At 39.3% G+C, this 16,305-nt stretch overlaps 1 protein-coding gene across 4 annotated transcripts in view; it reads right to left on the reverse strand.

Moving 5' to 3' along the window:
* Positions 1-12,923: 12,923 nt before the first annotated feature.
* The window catches only part of epb41l5 (erythrocyte membrane protein band 4.1 like 5), a 29,542-nt gene continuing 26,160 nt past the window's right edge, over positions 12,924-16,305 (reverse strand). For 3 of the 4 annotated variants that reach the window (XM_067515947.1, XM_067515946.1, XM_067515949.1), the window contains 4 exons: positions 15,982-16,062; positions 15,402-15,464; positions 15,099-15,238; positions 12,924-14,862 (listed from right to left, as the gene is read on the reverse strand). In XM_067515947.1, the coding sequence (XP_067372048.1) occupies positions 14,793-14,862; positions 15,099-15,238; positions 15,402-15,464; positions 15,982-16,062 (354 nt within the window). In that variant the 3' untranslated portion in view covers positions 12,924-14,792. The remainder of the gene's footprint in view (positions 14,863-15,098; positions 15,239-15,401; positions 15,465-15,981; positions 16,063-16,305) is intronic. The other variant, XM_067515948.1, reaches the window with a different exon arrangement.

Consider the following 16,305-nt stretch of genomic DNA (forward strand, 5'->3'; position numbering starts at 1 on the left):
GTACTCACATACACTTATTGGTGTCGCTGCTCCTTTGCTCCAATGAAACTTGATATTTTTGTTTCATGTATCAGCTGGTGTTGATTCAAGGCACGCACGAGTGCGGACAGGCCGACCAAGTCAATGTTTGCGAAATGGACATGGTCTGTCTCTGATTTCCCTCAGGTTCGTAGCATTATTTTCCAAAACCGTGTTGATTATAATGGTCTCTTACTCTTCTGTGAAGTGACAGCATCCTCCATTCTGGGAAAAGTAAATACACACTTTAAACGTTTGACTGTATAGCTGTCAAACATTACACTATAGGGTACATGTGTGTGAACACTGTAGATCCCATAAAGATATTATATATTTTAATTACTGTAGCATCCTGTAAAACTTCTCAATCAATTCTCTTTTCTAAAGGCCTGGATAACAGAGGCAACTGTGAAGAGGCTCAAATTAGCTGGACTTGCTGGCCAGCTGCAGTCATGGTTAGACTGCAATTGATTACACGGTCCACCAAAGTTGCACATATTTCATTGGAAATATTGGCTGGCATTTGGCTTCCTGTTCCTCCTGTCAATGGCCTCTGCAGCCTCATAGGCCTCCTCTTCCTCTCACTCTTCCTCTTCGTCTGGTTTCTTGTTGCTCCATTGTGTTGCCTAACACCTGTACCAGTCACTTGAGGCCTCTTTCATACTCTGACACATGACTGAAGTGCTTTTCCTACTCAGTCTGCTCAGGTGCAACATGAGTGAGACCAATTGGTAGTCGGGGTGTTGCATTTTGAAGGCCAGTGTTTCCAGGTGAACATAAGGAGCTAAATGATGCAAACTGTGCTCAGAGATTAGCACAACTGTCATTTACAGTGATATTTGGAGTCTTACAGTATTGTTGATACAAAACATTCAGGTTTTTCGAATTGTGTAGTTTCATTCAAAAAAATCCTTTAAAATATATTTTAACCAGGCAACTAAAAACTGCTTTATCTTGGCTCACAGCTGAACAGTACATAGCAGTCATTACTAATGCAAGCAGAACAACAAACTCTTGACTCATATATTTAGCAAACTTTTGTAATTATAAAGTATGTTTGTACTGTGTTGTACTAGAAAGTCAGCAAAAATAAAGAAATTAAGGAGCTGCTGATAGTGTCATTCCTTCATTGTGCCTCAGCATCCTGTCTCTGGCCTGGACATTCTGAAATTTTACTGTCCACTGAGAATGAGATGAAAAGCATGATTTATCATTGTTGCTCTCTGTCCTTTAAGACTGCTCTTGTACTTGGCCTTTCTTCTCCTACTCCTCCTCCTCTTCCTCCTCATTCACCACTCCTGAAACTCTTCGTTCCTCTTCCTATTGTTTTTCTGCACTGCTGACGTCAAAGACCAACCCACACCTACTCACATTTGAACTGGTTTTGACATTTTGTTCAACCCGAACTAGGAGACTGGACAGAGACTTGTGTTTAAGCAGTTCAGAAAAACACACTACAGGTGAAAATAAATAAATAAATAAAAGTGAAAAATTTGTAAAAACACAAAAAGAGAATCACAAATGTTAAATGCGCCACACAAAAGTTAGCTCTCATGCCACGTTAGGGAAATGAAACAGCAACCTTATGATCGCATGCACACATCTCTAACCATTTGAGAACCAGTGCCTATTTCAGATGGTAGGTGCGGTATAGTAGGGACCAAAGCTGGTTAATGGCTGCACACACTGTGATGTTCCCTCTACACTGCCCACAGACAATCACAATTGCACAGGGGCCAATAATGTCCTGTGCCTGATCTCATCCTCCTCATCCTCCTCATCCTCCTCTGACTTGCTTCCCTTGATCTCTAGTTCTTGCTTCACCATTTTGCTCTAAAACAGGAGAGCTCATCTGTGGCCTTTGCAGACTGCTCTGACATCTATGCGGATGATTGGTCAACTAGTGTTTGCACTTGCACTGCAAAATGGGTGTCAGATGGTGAGTAGGTGTAGTATTGTGATTGGTTGTGTGTGGACAAGCCAAGTCAGTCACTTCGGGTTCAGTTTTTGTGTCCCGTGTAGAAAATTGTGTAAATTTTTTTGCAAAAAGTGTCTCCTTTAAGACTGAACGGGAGGCTAATAATTAGCTTATAGTAACTACAAATATGCTCGTCATCCATGAAAACAGTTGCAGCAGGCAGAGCTCATTCACAAGATGGCGATGACTTTTTATTCTCCAAATATTGGACAAATTGGAATTTGGACTGGTTACGATGGAGCCAGATGGAACGTTAGGGTTCATCAGAGTCACTGTGATGCAACTAATATGTATTTTCATTAGTGAAGAGTCTGGTATACAGAAGAATGCAATGCAACATGAATGGTTGCTATATTTATTTATTATCCTCCTAAGTTCAAAATGAAAACAATTGTTCACACAAAAGTGTTATTAGTTAAAGATGCCGTTTAGAGTTTTTCTCTGTTTTATTCTGTATTTTATACATTTTGTTTTACATGTGTTGTTTATTTTTTTGAGAAAAATGACATTCTGTGAGCATATGTATATTTGTGCATGTATGAAATAATAATAGTTTTAAAGATCGGTAAAATATGAATCAATGTGTCAGAGGAAGAAGAACTGGAAGTGTCCCCTACATTGGCTTTCTTCTAATAAGACAATTATTTTTATGCATGCTGCTGATTCTGCCCTATTCAATGTGTTCCTCACCATTACACACACACTGACTAAATTAAAAAGATTACTCACTTTTGACAATTTCAGTGTTCTTTTTTACAGCTGCCCCATCACAGTCACAGTTCATGTAAATGATGGTGCCGGCGTCCAATGGAAAACTTGTTTATCTTGAAGCTTTTGCCCATTTGTTCTATTTTCTTTTACTGTCAGTGACAGCATCAGTAGGTCGACCACTGATGAAATGCGATTCGTAACGCATTCAACTGAAATGAGTGATGGGATAGAGAAACACTCATGCACCTTTGAAATTGCACATTTTGTCGACAAATGCAAAGCTTTATTATATGTAGTTGTATGTAAGTGCATCCAATTACATTATTATTATCTATCAAGAAAATATAGTATTTCTGCTTTTGTGTGTCGGATTATCAGAGGTTTGACAGTGAAATATTTTGACACTATCAACGTTAGAAAGATTTGACAGTGAACATGTCAAAAACATTGCTAAACAACATGAACTGCTTTTTCTGTTCTTTCAGCTATACATTAGGTTGAAACTTTTCCCTCTCTGCTCTGTCATCAGTTGTAAATTTCTGCACCATTTCTGTTGCCCGTGGTGATTAAAGCAACTTTGAAATCCCTGACTAACGCTGTGTGTGCAGCCACATTTACATATGTAAAATGTGAGTGTCATTTTGAGGCTCATATTAGTTTGAGAAACAAAGCGCTGAGTTCTAACTGGGGCATCCGAACACAAAAACAAACACATGACAAGGACAACAACACTGTCTTCAAAAACGCAAGCAAACTCCACACATCTACTTCCTTTTGTGCTGAACCATCAAAGCACAACGCCTCTATTTTCGTTAAGTATGGACTGACACACACACATACACACTGCAATGACAATAAAATGAACTTCCCACTGACTCATCCTCCATCAATCTGTGTTTTTTACAGATCTAATGACTATCTTCTGCTCCCCTTTTCCGTTTTCTGTGGAGGCCTGTGAGACTTTTCAAGGAAACCCAACGGAAATGTTTGGCAACACTGCAAGCATTTGTGTTTATTTTTGAGCATATACAATAGATGAGCAGACCATTACTCATTTGATCAGCCCTCTATTTCCTGTTCTTATTATGTGTTTGAGCATTTCAAAGTTCTTTCCCACTAAATGCAAGTTGCCGTTGGGTTTGATAAAGAAAATTAAAAAATTAATGGGGTCAGGATTACAAAAATAATTGATAACGTGCAAAACAGTTTCCTTTGATGACAAATTAGTTGTTGGTTGAAACTACCATTAATTTACCATTATACACATATCAATGCAGTTTTATTACTGTAGTAATAGCAGTACTTTTTGTATAATGATACAAACAGTTTAAATTTGATGTGGAGCCTATATGATACTTAAAACAGTATACATGTGTGTGAATGAGAGGGACCCAGGTGGAACAGTGAGGTTACAGGGAGCAGAGGTGAAGAAGATGCAGTACTTTAATTACTTAGGGTCAATGATTCAGAGCAACGGAGAGTGTGGAAAAGAGGTGAAGAGGTGAGTGTAAGAAGGTTGGAACGGGTGGAGAAAAGTGTCAGATGTGTTGTGTGATAAAAGAGCATCAGCGAGAATGAAAGGAAAGGTGTTCAAGACAGTGGTGAGACCAGAGATGTTGTCTGGCTTAGAGACAGTGGCACTCAAGAAAAGACAGGAGGCAGAGCTGGAGGTAGCAGAGCTTAAGATGTTGAGGTTCTCTTTGGGAGATGAGGATGGACAGGATCAGGAATGAGGACATCAGAGGGACAGCTCATGTTAGATGTGTTGGAGATAAAGTCAGAGAGGCCAGATTGAGGTGGTTTGGAAAATGTTTAGAGGAGAAACTGTGAATATATCGGTAGAAGGATGCTGAGGTTGGAACTGCCAAGCAGGAGGTCTAGAGGAAGACCAAAGAGGAGATTTATGGATGTAGTGAGAGTGGACATGAAGTGAGTTGGTGTGAGAGAAGAGGATGCAGAGGACAGGGTTAGATGGAGGCACATGATTCGCTGTGGAGACCCCTGAAAGGTAACAGCCGAAAGAAAAAGAAGAAGAAGCCTATACAGGTATGTTAGACTTATGAGCTGCCCAGGGTGTACTCTACTCCTTTGGCCAGCGTTAGCTGGTGCTGACTTGAGCAATACTTCATATGAGGTTAAACCAATGGATAGATGTTATTAAACTGCTGCAAGTAGTGGGCCTGCATCAGAGTACTCAAAGAGACCACTGTAAAGGTCTACAGCTGGCCAGCAGCTATGGGAGGAAGTAGGGAAAGTAGGCCAAATGCTAACTTTAACATATGACATGTCAGGTGAGTCAAAGGCTATTATATTTCGGCTTGTGTGGAAAATCAATATCTGTACCTAATTCAATTTGCTGTAAAATTACCAGCTCTTATATTGTTTGTTTCCAAAAATGTGCTGGTCAAAATACTTCTTATCAAGTTCACACACCTTATGTGCGTTCACTTTCATTCCAGCTTTCATCTGAACCACTGTCCTGTGAACAAATGCTAAGATGTCTCCTAATGAGCTGTTGCTGCATGTTCAGGCTGAATGCATCCCCCTTCTTTCCATTGCCTTGCTGTTATTTTTTTGAAATTAAACTAAGTCAAAAATATCATTTATAAATTCTGCTGCTGTCTTAGCAGATGGTGCCTCTATGGCACATCCACACAGAGAGAGTGAGACCCTTCTGTATTTAGGCCTGTAGATGACAGAATTACACTTCGCTAATTAACTTGAATAAGGCAGCTTGACACTCAATCCAGAAAGTGATGCACTGGAGTGTGTGTGTATTTGTGTGTAAGGGAAGAAAATAGGGATGAGGGGGGAAAAAAAGAGTGATAGAAAAGACATGGTAATGAGTAACTAACTACCGTTTTGTGAATTGATGAAGCACATGTGAGCATGCTGGCACTATGTCTGTGTGCAATATCAGCACCGCCAGTAGGTGTGTCTTCAGGTTTGTGTATTTTTCTTTTGATTTAATTGACTCTGTACAGACTGCAGTTGTCTGTCTCAACAGTGGTTGTTATGGAAACGCTGTTTGGTGTGACAGATGCATTTGTGGCAATCGGGATACGGCAAACCACAAGGGACACACGTGGATTTGGAAGAAGCGTTGGCAAATAGACAATGCAAAGAATAAAAACACAATACAAATCGTCCACAATGGCCACAGTGGATGAACACATTCATACAATAAATAGGGATTAGTAAATGCCAACAAACTAGAAAAAGACATTTTAATTTATGATATTATTCTGACTGATTAAAGCTTGATGCTTAATTGCGGGTAAATATTATGAATCTTATCATTCCCAAATGCCAGGATTGAAAAGTCTATCTATAAAAACGATTTGACAATGATGGTATTTCCATTAACGATGGACATTTAAAATAAAGGTGTGAGCACAAACATAAAGGAAAATAATTTTACTGAGTTTAACTGCTCAGTGTGCCTCACTGAGTAAATCTAGCAAAGACAAAAACATAATTAAACCACTGAGTAAAGACTCACTAGTCTCTGCAACACATCAAACAAGAAACCACAAATTCTTACTGTAGTTAGGCAGAAAAAAGTAGAATTGATTTGAATCAAAGTCACAAAAATACTTTATTGAAAGGTTTGTGTCAATCATGTTTGGTTAGTAAAACCAGGAAAAAGCACTAGTATAAAATAAAAGTAGTTTTTTAAAAACTCCTGAGCATACCAATAAAAAAAAACTTTATTGTCAATTATGGTTATTTGAATAATGAATTCAATACTTTTTTTTTAATTTAAGGGTGAATTGAAGATGTTTGAATTTTGAACTGAACGAGCAACTTGCAGGCATCACCTTGTGCTGTGAGGATTACTTGTGGAAATAGCCAATTAGCCTCCACAGCTGCCTGTTTGCAGCCTGCTGGTCTGCTGCAGTATCCTCTGGAAAAACTATAAACATTTATGTCTTTTGATTTTCAAATACTTTGTTATTACTGTGAGCGCACCCTTAATGTATGACTTGACAATGTCTGTGTGAGTCTGAAATCAATTAAGTACTTTACACAACTTCAGGAAAACAACCTAACAAGGGGAAAACTCTTCTAATTTGACACAATTTGCTATTCCTCCAGCAGCACCACATACAGTGATGGGAGCTGAGAGGACAGCAGAGTGTTTATTGTTTGCTGCTTGAGGTAGAGCTAGTATTATAAAGGGAGAAAACCTACTATTTATGTGTGTGTGCACGTACAGTAGACCCTCCTGTAGATGTGCTGCAAGGTGGATTCGTGTGTTTATGTGTGTGTAGCTCGGTGGAAAGATGTGAGGCCCTGTCGACATGTGTGATGATTGGCAGCACCTGTTTGGGCGTTCTGATAAGACACGGGAGGGCCACTGGCACAAACTCTGAACTCTGTCGGGCTGTACGCAGTTCAGACACCCACACACACACACAACTCAATTTCTTTCCTAGTGACTCTTGCTCTGACTCTTGTTTGTGTTTAACACACACAGGATCATTGTCTGTTCTCAAACACACATCTCACAAGCCTAGAATCCCCTCAGCATCCTCTAAACCTGCCAGCCCTTCCTGTGGCCGGCTATTGAACCAGGTCTACTGATAAGAGCAACAACAGCCCTCTCCTCTGCAGGGAGAGACTGTCTCATTGCTGTGTATATTTGATGTGTTGGAGAATTGCTGTCACTTGTTTGTCACTGTGGATGGCTTGAAAAGACAAGGCTTACATTTCGAGCGGTATATTGCAATACAAAAACTGAAAAGGGTGAAAAGACCTATTTGTAACATAACCATGACATCTGGATGTCTCTTATACAAACAGTCAAAGATTATTTCATTTACCAAGACCACAGTCTTTCTAACTTTGACCTAGTCATTCCCGGCAGAAACCTGGCATCACTGAGATACAGTTACTGGTGAATCCGTATCCTAGCTACAACTGCACCACGAAGACAATCAACTCAGTGAAAAGGCTACAAGTCAGGAGATGGATACAAACACATTTTAAAGTCAGTTGAAATCTCTTAAGTATTAGATCTAGAACAGGCCATATCTCAAAAACGTGGTGACTCTAAAAGGGGGATGAGTAAGGGAGGCCACCAAGACACACACGGCTCCTCTGATGGAGTTACAAGCTTCAGCAGAGACTGTACAGACAGAAAGTACAGCCCATGGTCTTCAGCAGTCGAAGTTTTATGGAAGTCTGGTAAAGAGAAAGATGTCTGTATTAAATCTGAACTAAAGTTGGTAAGTAGGCATGTGGGAGAGTCTGAAGTCAATTGGAAGAAGGTGTTATGGTCTCATGAGACCAGAATTGAGTTTTCTGGTCAGGTGACTCATGTAGACAGGGTCTCACAATATGATTTTTTTTACATCTTACTGTGCTTTTAGCTCGTACACCGTTCTTTTCATCTCGCAGCTAAAACCTGAACTAAACATCAGAAAAGTTAGTAGCTGAATGCAGTGATGTATTTAGCTCCTAAGCGTGTTTGGGAGATAGTTGAGACCAAAAGCAGAGCACAGATACAGATGATACATATGAAGATTTCACACAGTCTGATTCAATTGACAGAACAACACTATACAATGAGAAATGTGTGTATGGTTGCGTCAGTCCAATGCACAGTACGACAATACTCCACACATGACAAACATATGAGAAGCATTTCCTTATGAAAACACACACTGACATGAAAATGGCCAATTAAGGAAATAGATCGTGTGTGTGTGTGTGTGTGTGTGTGTGTGTGTGTGTGTGTGTGTGTGTGTGTGTGTGTGTGTGTGTGTGTGTGTGTGTGTATCAGTTACTGTAAATAATGAGGCTTTTTACTGAATCTGGCACATCACCATCTCACCTGGCAGACACGCTCATGTGCATACAGGACATACTTACTGGCACAATGTAGCCCTTTAGGGATCAATTACCGCTCACTCACATCTTCATCATCTCAAAGCTTTGAGTTTAAATACCTCCCCACACCAACCAGACATGCTCTCTGTCTCACACACACACACACACACACACACACACACGAGCCAAGAGTACAAACCTATTTTGATAGTTGAGAGGTATAAGCTCCTTTTCTAAATGCTCTGTCAAAGAATGCTATCTCCTGCAGCAGCTAGCCAAACAATACAATAGCCTTTATTGTAATGATGGACAAAGAGAATCCCATCTGTGTGTTTTATGCATGTGTGTGTGTGTGTGTGAGAGAGAGAGAGAGAGAGAGAGAGAAGGGGGAGAAAGAGAGAGATGCCTTTTCCGCAAACCAGAGTTTACCTGTTGAATTTTCAGGACTGGAAACACCTGAGACCAGGAGTAATCAAACAATGGTACGTATAAAAACACACACACACACACACACACACACACACACACACACACACACACACACACACCAGTCCATTTTTCTTCCCTTCCAGATGCTCCACCATTTGTTCATCTCTTACAGCATGAAACTTTTCATCAAGGCCAGTGTATTCAACACAAACAGGAAACTTTGTCAGTATCTGACAGTCAGAGGAAGTGATGAAGACAGATGCAAGGGCACTAGTAGAATACATCAGCATCTGGATTGTACCCAGGAAATAAAATCTATTTTTAATTAGGAATACATAAAAACCTGCCACAGACTTGTTTTCTCACATGGGTTCAACAGAGAGCTTTACATTTCCAAAAATGAATCATTTAGTGCATTTTTTTCTAAAGAAAGATTACATGTTGTTGTTGATCGGCACAAATAACTCTGCCTAAGTAAATGCGAATGAATTTCTCATTCCAGAGTAAAGTGTTCATGGACAGCAATGAAAGAGAGCAGTGAAAGTACACCTATAAAGACATAGACGTTATAAATATTTCCACTTAAATTTAAATATTATCAAACTGATACAATTTTGTTACTATTCAAGTGTTGGATTTGTGCCCCCTCAGCTAAATTCAAGTCAAATAGCTTTCCATCATTGCACTGTGTGTAAAATTCTTCCCACAATCTGGCTACAAAGCTACTCTGTCCTCAAAGACAAATTTTTTTATTAGATGGATTCCCAGACAGCCCAGTGACACAACGTTTGTAATTCTGTTTCTGGTTAGCAACATGGTTGGCTCTTCAGAAAGTAATAACTTTTTCCACATTTTGTTATGTTACAGCCATATTCCAAAATGGATCAAATTCATTATTGTTCTCAGAAGTTTGTTTTACATTTTTGCAAATTTAATAAAAAAAAACAAAAAACGAAAACAAATCACATGTATTCACTGCCTTTGCCATGACACTCAAAATTGAGCTCTGTTGGATTCTGTATCCACTAATCATCCTTGAGATGTTTTTATAACGTAATTGGAGTCCACCTGAGGGAAATTCAGTTGATTGGACATGATTTGGAAAAGTATACACCTGTCTCTATAAGTTCCCCAAGTGCATGTCAGAGCACAAACCAAGTCATGAAGGAATTGTCTGTAGACCTCAGACTCTTCCTAGAGTGGGCCGCCAGGCCAAACTGAGCAATCGAGAGAGAAGGGCCTTAGTCAGGGAGCTGACCAAGAACCTGATGGTTACGCTGAAAGAGCTCAGCATTTCTCTTCAGAGAGAGGAGAACCTTCCAAAAGAACAACAATTTCTGGACTCTCAGATCATGAGAAACAAAATTCTGTGGTCTGATGAAACAAACATTTAACTCTTTGGGCTGAATGCCAAGAGTCATGTCTGGAGGAAACCAGGCACCACTCACCACCTGGACAATAAAATCCCTACAGTAAAGCATGGAGGTGGCAGCAACATGCTGTGGGGATGTTTTCCAGCGTCAGGAACTGGGAGACTCTTCAGGATGGAGGGAAAGATGAATGCAGCAATGTACAGAGACATCCTTGATGAAAACCTGTTGTAGAGCGCTCTGGACCTCAGACTGGGGCAATGGTCCATCTTTCAACAGGACAATGACCCTAAGCACACAGCCAAGATAAGAAAGGAACCACTCTGTGAATGTCCTTGAGTGGCCCAGCCAGAACCCAGACTTGAACCCTATTGAACATCTCTGGAGAAATCGGAAATTGGCTGACGCTCCTCATCCAACCTGATGAAGCTTGAGAGGTACTGCAAAGAAGAACGAGAGAAACTGCCCCAAAAATAATAACTCACAAGGACTTGAGGCTGTAATTGGTGCTAAATGAATACTTATGTACATGTGATTTTTCATTCTTAATAAATTTGCAAAGACTAAACAAACCTCTTTCACGTTGTCATTATGGGGTATTGTTTGTAGAGGTATGAGGAAAATAATGAATCTGATCCATTTTGGAATAAGAATGTAACGTAACAAAATGAGTAAAAACATAGTAAAGTGTAAATACTTTCTGGATTCACTGTATATGCTCAGCTCGTCTTTACATGGTTAATGAAATCCTTCCAAAATACAAACTAACATTGGACAGCTGGTCATAAAGCCTTAAACAAAGGTGAACAGTTAAAATGAAACACATTTTGGTTTTGTACCCAGATGTACAGGAGCCCCAACTCAAAGAATATTAAAATTTAAAGGGACATGTAATGTTTGCTAGATTGATCTGAGCTGGTGACACCAGGGCATGGGCCCAGTGCCAAATCTCCATGAATCCACCCAGAGATTTGAGCATGTTTAAGCAATCATGACCGGGCATAAGGTCCATGTACGTAATCAATTATTCATTTGGAAGGTGGGGGAAAGTCAGCCCATCTGCTGAGGGGAGCAGTCCTGAATGAGTTATTGAGCTGTAGGCTGTGCTGCTGTTTAATAATGCTCCATATGCATTGCTCTGTAGCATGGAAGAGTCACAGTCAATCAATTCAAGTCGCTGCATTACAAATGTAAACCCAATATGGCAATTCACAAATACCAGCAGTCTTTCGTTTGCTTTCATCTTACTACTGACTGAACAGTTTCCCCATGCAATCATGAAGGAGCAGGTTTTCTTTTTGGCCTTTTGGCCACTAAACTGTGCTCCATGCTAAGCTTGTAGTAGTTTAGGCAGGGAATTGTTGATCCTGTTGTAGCAACTGAACACATGATGGAAGATCGATTTCCGTCATTATTTACTTCACTTATCAATCCAGTCTCTCCTGGTTTCCTGATATGGAAACTGGACAGAGTGGATGTGATTCACATTTTTGGATAAATGAAATACAAATGTTCAAACTGGAGGTGCAACGTACTAAGCATCACACAGCACCCGTAGGGAAATATTGACCGATTTTTACTTTTTTGCAGTCTGTGGTAATTGTCACATTTTATATGTATTGCAGACTGATAATACACTATATTATCAGTATGAGGAACACTGATTATAAATATAATTCACAAATTAATTGCTAGATTTAAGGCGCATTTATTCTTGCTCAAATGTAAGCATATTGTAGTTAATCAAACACTTTAATTGATATCTGTAGTACTGCGTTAGGACCACGTGTTCCAGGGTGTGCAGTGTGCTAAAGTAAAAATAAATAAATAAATAAATAAATAAATAAATAACCCAACTAAACTCTGCTGCAGTAACTGGTGTGGTGCTGCCACCCTGTGGTAAACTGGGTTACACACAGAAGAATTTATCTGCTGGCTTTCATACAGCGCAGAGTCAAACTGAATTTAACATTCTGTAGTTTTGATCCGTTTCTTTTCATTTATCAACTGTACCGTACATATGAACAAACTTTACGTCTCCACACTTGTTTAGACCAGACCTTTGTCCTGTTCTTATCTAATCTCATCCACTTAATCCATCTCTAACATCCACATTAATGTTTTGTTTGACTATTGTTAACATCAACCAGTCCAGGGACTGCAGGTGAAAATGAGCCTTTTGGCTAAATCTGACATACACTATTTAAATAATCTGATGATAATTCATGCCTGTTCTCCTTGATAAAGATAAAATAAAATATGAAATACCTGCTTTATTGCTACTCTTTAAGAAGTAAAATTAGACAGTATGCTAATACAGAGTTTTGCTTAAAAGGTCTTACTGGGGACTTTACTTCTTTTAGTTGAAGTGACAAACTAACATTTATACTAGTGCTTAAAGTTTTATGTTTTTTTCATAGATGGGTAGTTTCTGGCCACCTTTTAAAAAGGCAAAACTACATCTGGCTTGCAGCACTAAATGAGATTATCTCACCTACATTAATGCATCGCTTATAACCCCTTTTGTTGGAAAATCATTTCTCCATTAGCCAAACAATAAAAATAACTGAAAATGAACAAAGTCCCAATGCAGCAAAGCTTTACTGAATAAGGATCAGGTATCAGAAAAAAAAAAACATTCATATAAAATTGCATTGGAGTCACCACAATCAGTTTCTTCCAGTCAGTTTGATCACAATTATATTTCCTACATCTTATGTAATTAGATAACACCTCAGTGTGGAAATCCTCAATATGTAGTTACAACACTGCCAGCATGGTTTTCAAAATATATATAAATATATAAATCTAGTTCATATCTATAGCCAGCTGATGCCATTATATTGATGAAAATGATCAAATTACGCTACAAAACTTTCGGACAACAATGATATTTAAACAAATACACTGACTGGTAGCATAAATTAATGTCACTGCAAGTAAGACAGTTTACAACAGTCAGCTTCCCTTGTTTAAGACAAATAATCAAACCAACTTAATACTGCTACACAGACAACTTGAATGATGTACCAGACTTAGCAATTACCATTTTCCAGTAATGCATAAATGCACGAGATCTACAACTCTACTGTTTAAGAATCAATGTAATAGACTTCATTAGTAATCCAGAACATGTAGAGTTAGGCCTCAATTTCACATGCACAAAAGTTTTTGCCTCCAGTTATAAAGTAAATCCGCAATTTTGGGTTTACCCTGAACTATTGTAGTGATTTGCACTATGGCATCTCTAGCTTTAGATGAGATATTTTGAATACATTCATTTTGATATAAGGCAGGGTAGCAGCTACAGCATGTTTATAACTGGAGACATTTTCTACATCAGGGTCAAAACACTGTCGGTGATCAGTTCATTTACTCAAGTGATCACAATTAACTTGAATTGACCAGGCTTCAGTTGTGGCATTACAATTCCCAAAAAGGTTGAAACTAATGTGGGTGAAAGATTGAGACGTACGTAAGCAGTGGTTTCAAGTTAAAACAAAGTATAGGTTCACATTTTAAACACTAAAGTGACACTTATTTCTTCTTAATACTGGTACCAGAATTTGAAAATTTTAAAAATTCTTGTAAAGGGCAAATAAAAGTATATGACAAAAAAAGATAAAAGTAAAAGTGGCATAATAAAAAACATCCTCATCCATTGCAAAGGTCCAGTGTTGAAAATAATCCAGTAAAACTTTTATATCCAGTGGCTGCAATAGACAAGTCGTAGAATTAACTGGGTTTGAAAGTTTGTAGTGGGCTACCAGGTCAGGACAGCGACATGTGTTTATTTGTGAGGAGAGAGACAGTGTCTGTCTTTTAGCTGTCCCTTAATAATACAGAGTTTTTTTTAGTCCTTTAACCATATCCAGTGCAGTAGTACATCAACAGCTCTAAATGTGTGTACAGAAAAGCTCCGAATAGCAGGGATCTAATGGTACACTTTGACAGTGTAAAAACACCATGATAAAAAAAAAAAAAAGATTAAAAATTGGTTGTTTATGAGCCCCAAACTTCATCTCTGTAGACTTTCATTACTTGTCATTTACAAACAGATGATGCTAGTTGTGAAGAGACTGAGCTTTGGGTGTCTGTAGGGGATTAAGGTAATTAAAGGCCATTTATGGTGAAAGAGAAAATTCACAAATTAACTTTTCCTAAAATGTTAATGCTTGATCTAAAGGTTTGTTTAACCATTAAAAAAAGAACTAAGCTTAATATAATATTATGAAAAACTGTACTGATTGCTGTTCAATCTGTTTGTCAGTGCCAGAGCAATTGAAATTGTGGTGCTTGTCAACTGCTTCCCATCTACTTTCCTCTTAGCTCACAGTGTTCAGCAAAGTGGCCCCGGCTTGCTTGTATATGACTGAGTCGGAGGGTAATGAGATGAGGTGGGGGAGCAGTGAGGGAGACGATTGTTGTGGTGGTGGCTCTCTGTTTCTGCATCAGAGCTCAGTGGTCAGGAGACCTCTGGGTTTGGCCCCATCCTCCGAGGCTGGCAGCTGACCCACAGCGCTATAGGACACAAGAGAACGATGGAGAAGGTCAAATAAATACATCGGCAGCAACCACATCAACCACTTTGATGCTCAAAAACCAATGTAGATCTTTGCTATCTCCTGCCCCATCTCTAACCTTTGCTTTGAAATTAAAAGCTGCATTTTCTGGCTTAACCAGAGGGGGGCAGCATTCTACTACACCAGGTTTAAAAAAAAAAAACCTTCTCGTGCATTTGTAAAAATCTCTTTTACCTGATGGAGAAGGTGTTATGCGTGTGAGCGAGGTGGGGAAGGGTTGGGGTAAGAGCTTTTCCCCCATCTGCGGGGAGAAGAGGGGTGACCTTAGCAGCGGGGTCAAGGTCGAGCAGGCCGTTAGTAAAGGCACCAGGAGGCTGCATTAGAAGGGGATGAGGGAGAAGAGGGTCAGTTTCTACAAAGCTTCTATATCAGCTAAAGTGTGCAACACCTAAGCAATTATTTCCTTTAATTTTAAATGTTGCAACTGTCAACATGTTAATAAGAAGTGGTGTAAAGAAAGAAAGACAGACCACTCACAGCAGTTGCTGGAATGATCCATCGAGGTGTGATGACAGGTTTGATCTGCTGAACTGGAGGAAGCTGGAAAACAAGACAGAAAGATGTTGACAAACTCTCGACCACAGCAATATTTTTTGATACTATTGTTATTGGCCCTTAGATAAAATAGAACCAATATATAAATATACCTACAGATATTTCATTATCCTGTTGAACTGAAGGCACCGTCTTTCTTATGGCACCTTTCCTTTGTTCCTGTTCTATTATTTACCTTTGCATTTGCTGTTGATCCTCTCTGCTGTAACATTGTGTGAGTAGAAATGGTGCTCATGGCAACACTGCTGTTGCTTTTCTTCCAGTAAAACCACTGTATATTTCCAGGTTTACATTTTATTTACTTTTCTCTGCTCCTCTGTTAGCCCTGTCTCCTGTGTGTACGTGCTCGAAAAAAAGTTACTGAAGCCTTTCTTGCTGCTAAGGTGCTCTCACATTGATAAAATGATATAGAAATATAAAAATGGTTAAACTAGTTTCATAAAGAAATTCTTAAAACGGCAGGACTTCAACATAAACTCATAGATGCTGAGTTTAAACTTACCGCAGGAGTTGGATCAGTGAAGTCAATCAGGTTGTCAGAGGGTGGGACAACGTTTTGCAGGTCAATTTCCTCTGTTTTGACCTGCAGCATGACACAAAGTGGCAACATATAAACACTAAATTCATAGATCAATGGCTTTCAGCTTGCCCCTTCAGGGGTTACCACAGCAGAACATGTTCTGCATGTTGATTTGGGATGAGTTTTTACGCTGAATGCACCTGCGACACCCTCCCAAGGTAGCCCTTGGTGGCCAAGCGGGACCACACCTGGTGGGGTGGGATTTGAACCCGCGGCCTTCTGCATCCCAACCCAATGCTCTACTGC

This window comes from Channa argus, chromosome 9, assembly GCF_033026475.1.
Source record: "Channa argus isolate prfri chromosome 9, Channa argus male v1.0, whole genome shotgun sequence".
Taxonomy (NCBI): Eukaryota; Metazoa; Chordata; class Actinopteri; order Anabantiformes; family Channidae; genus Channa; species Channa argus.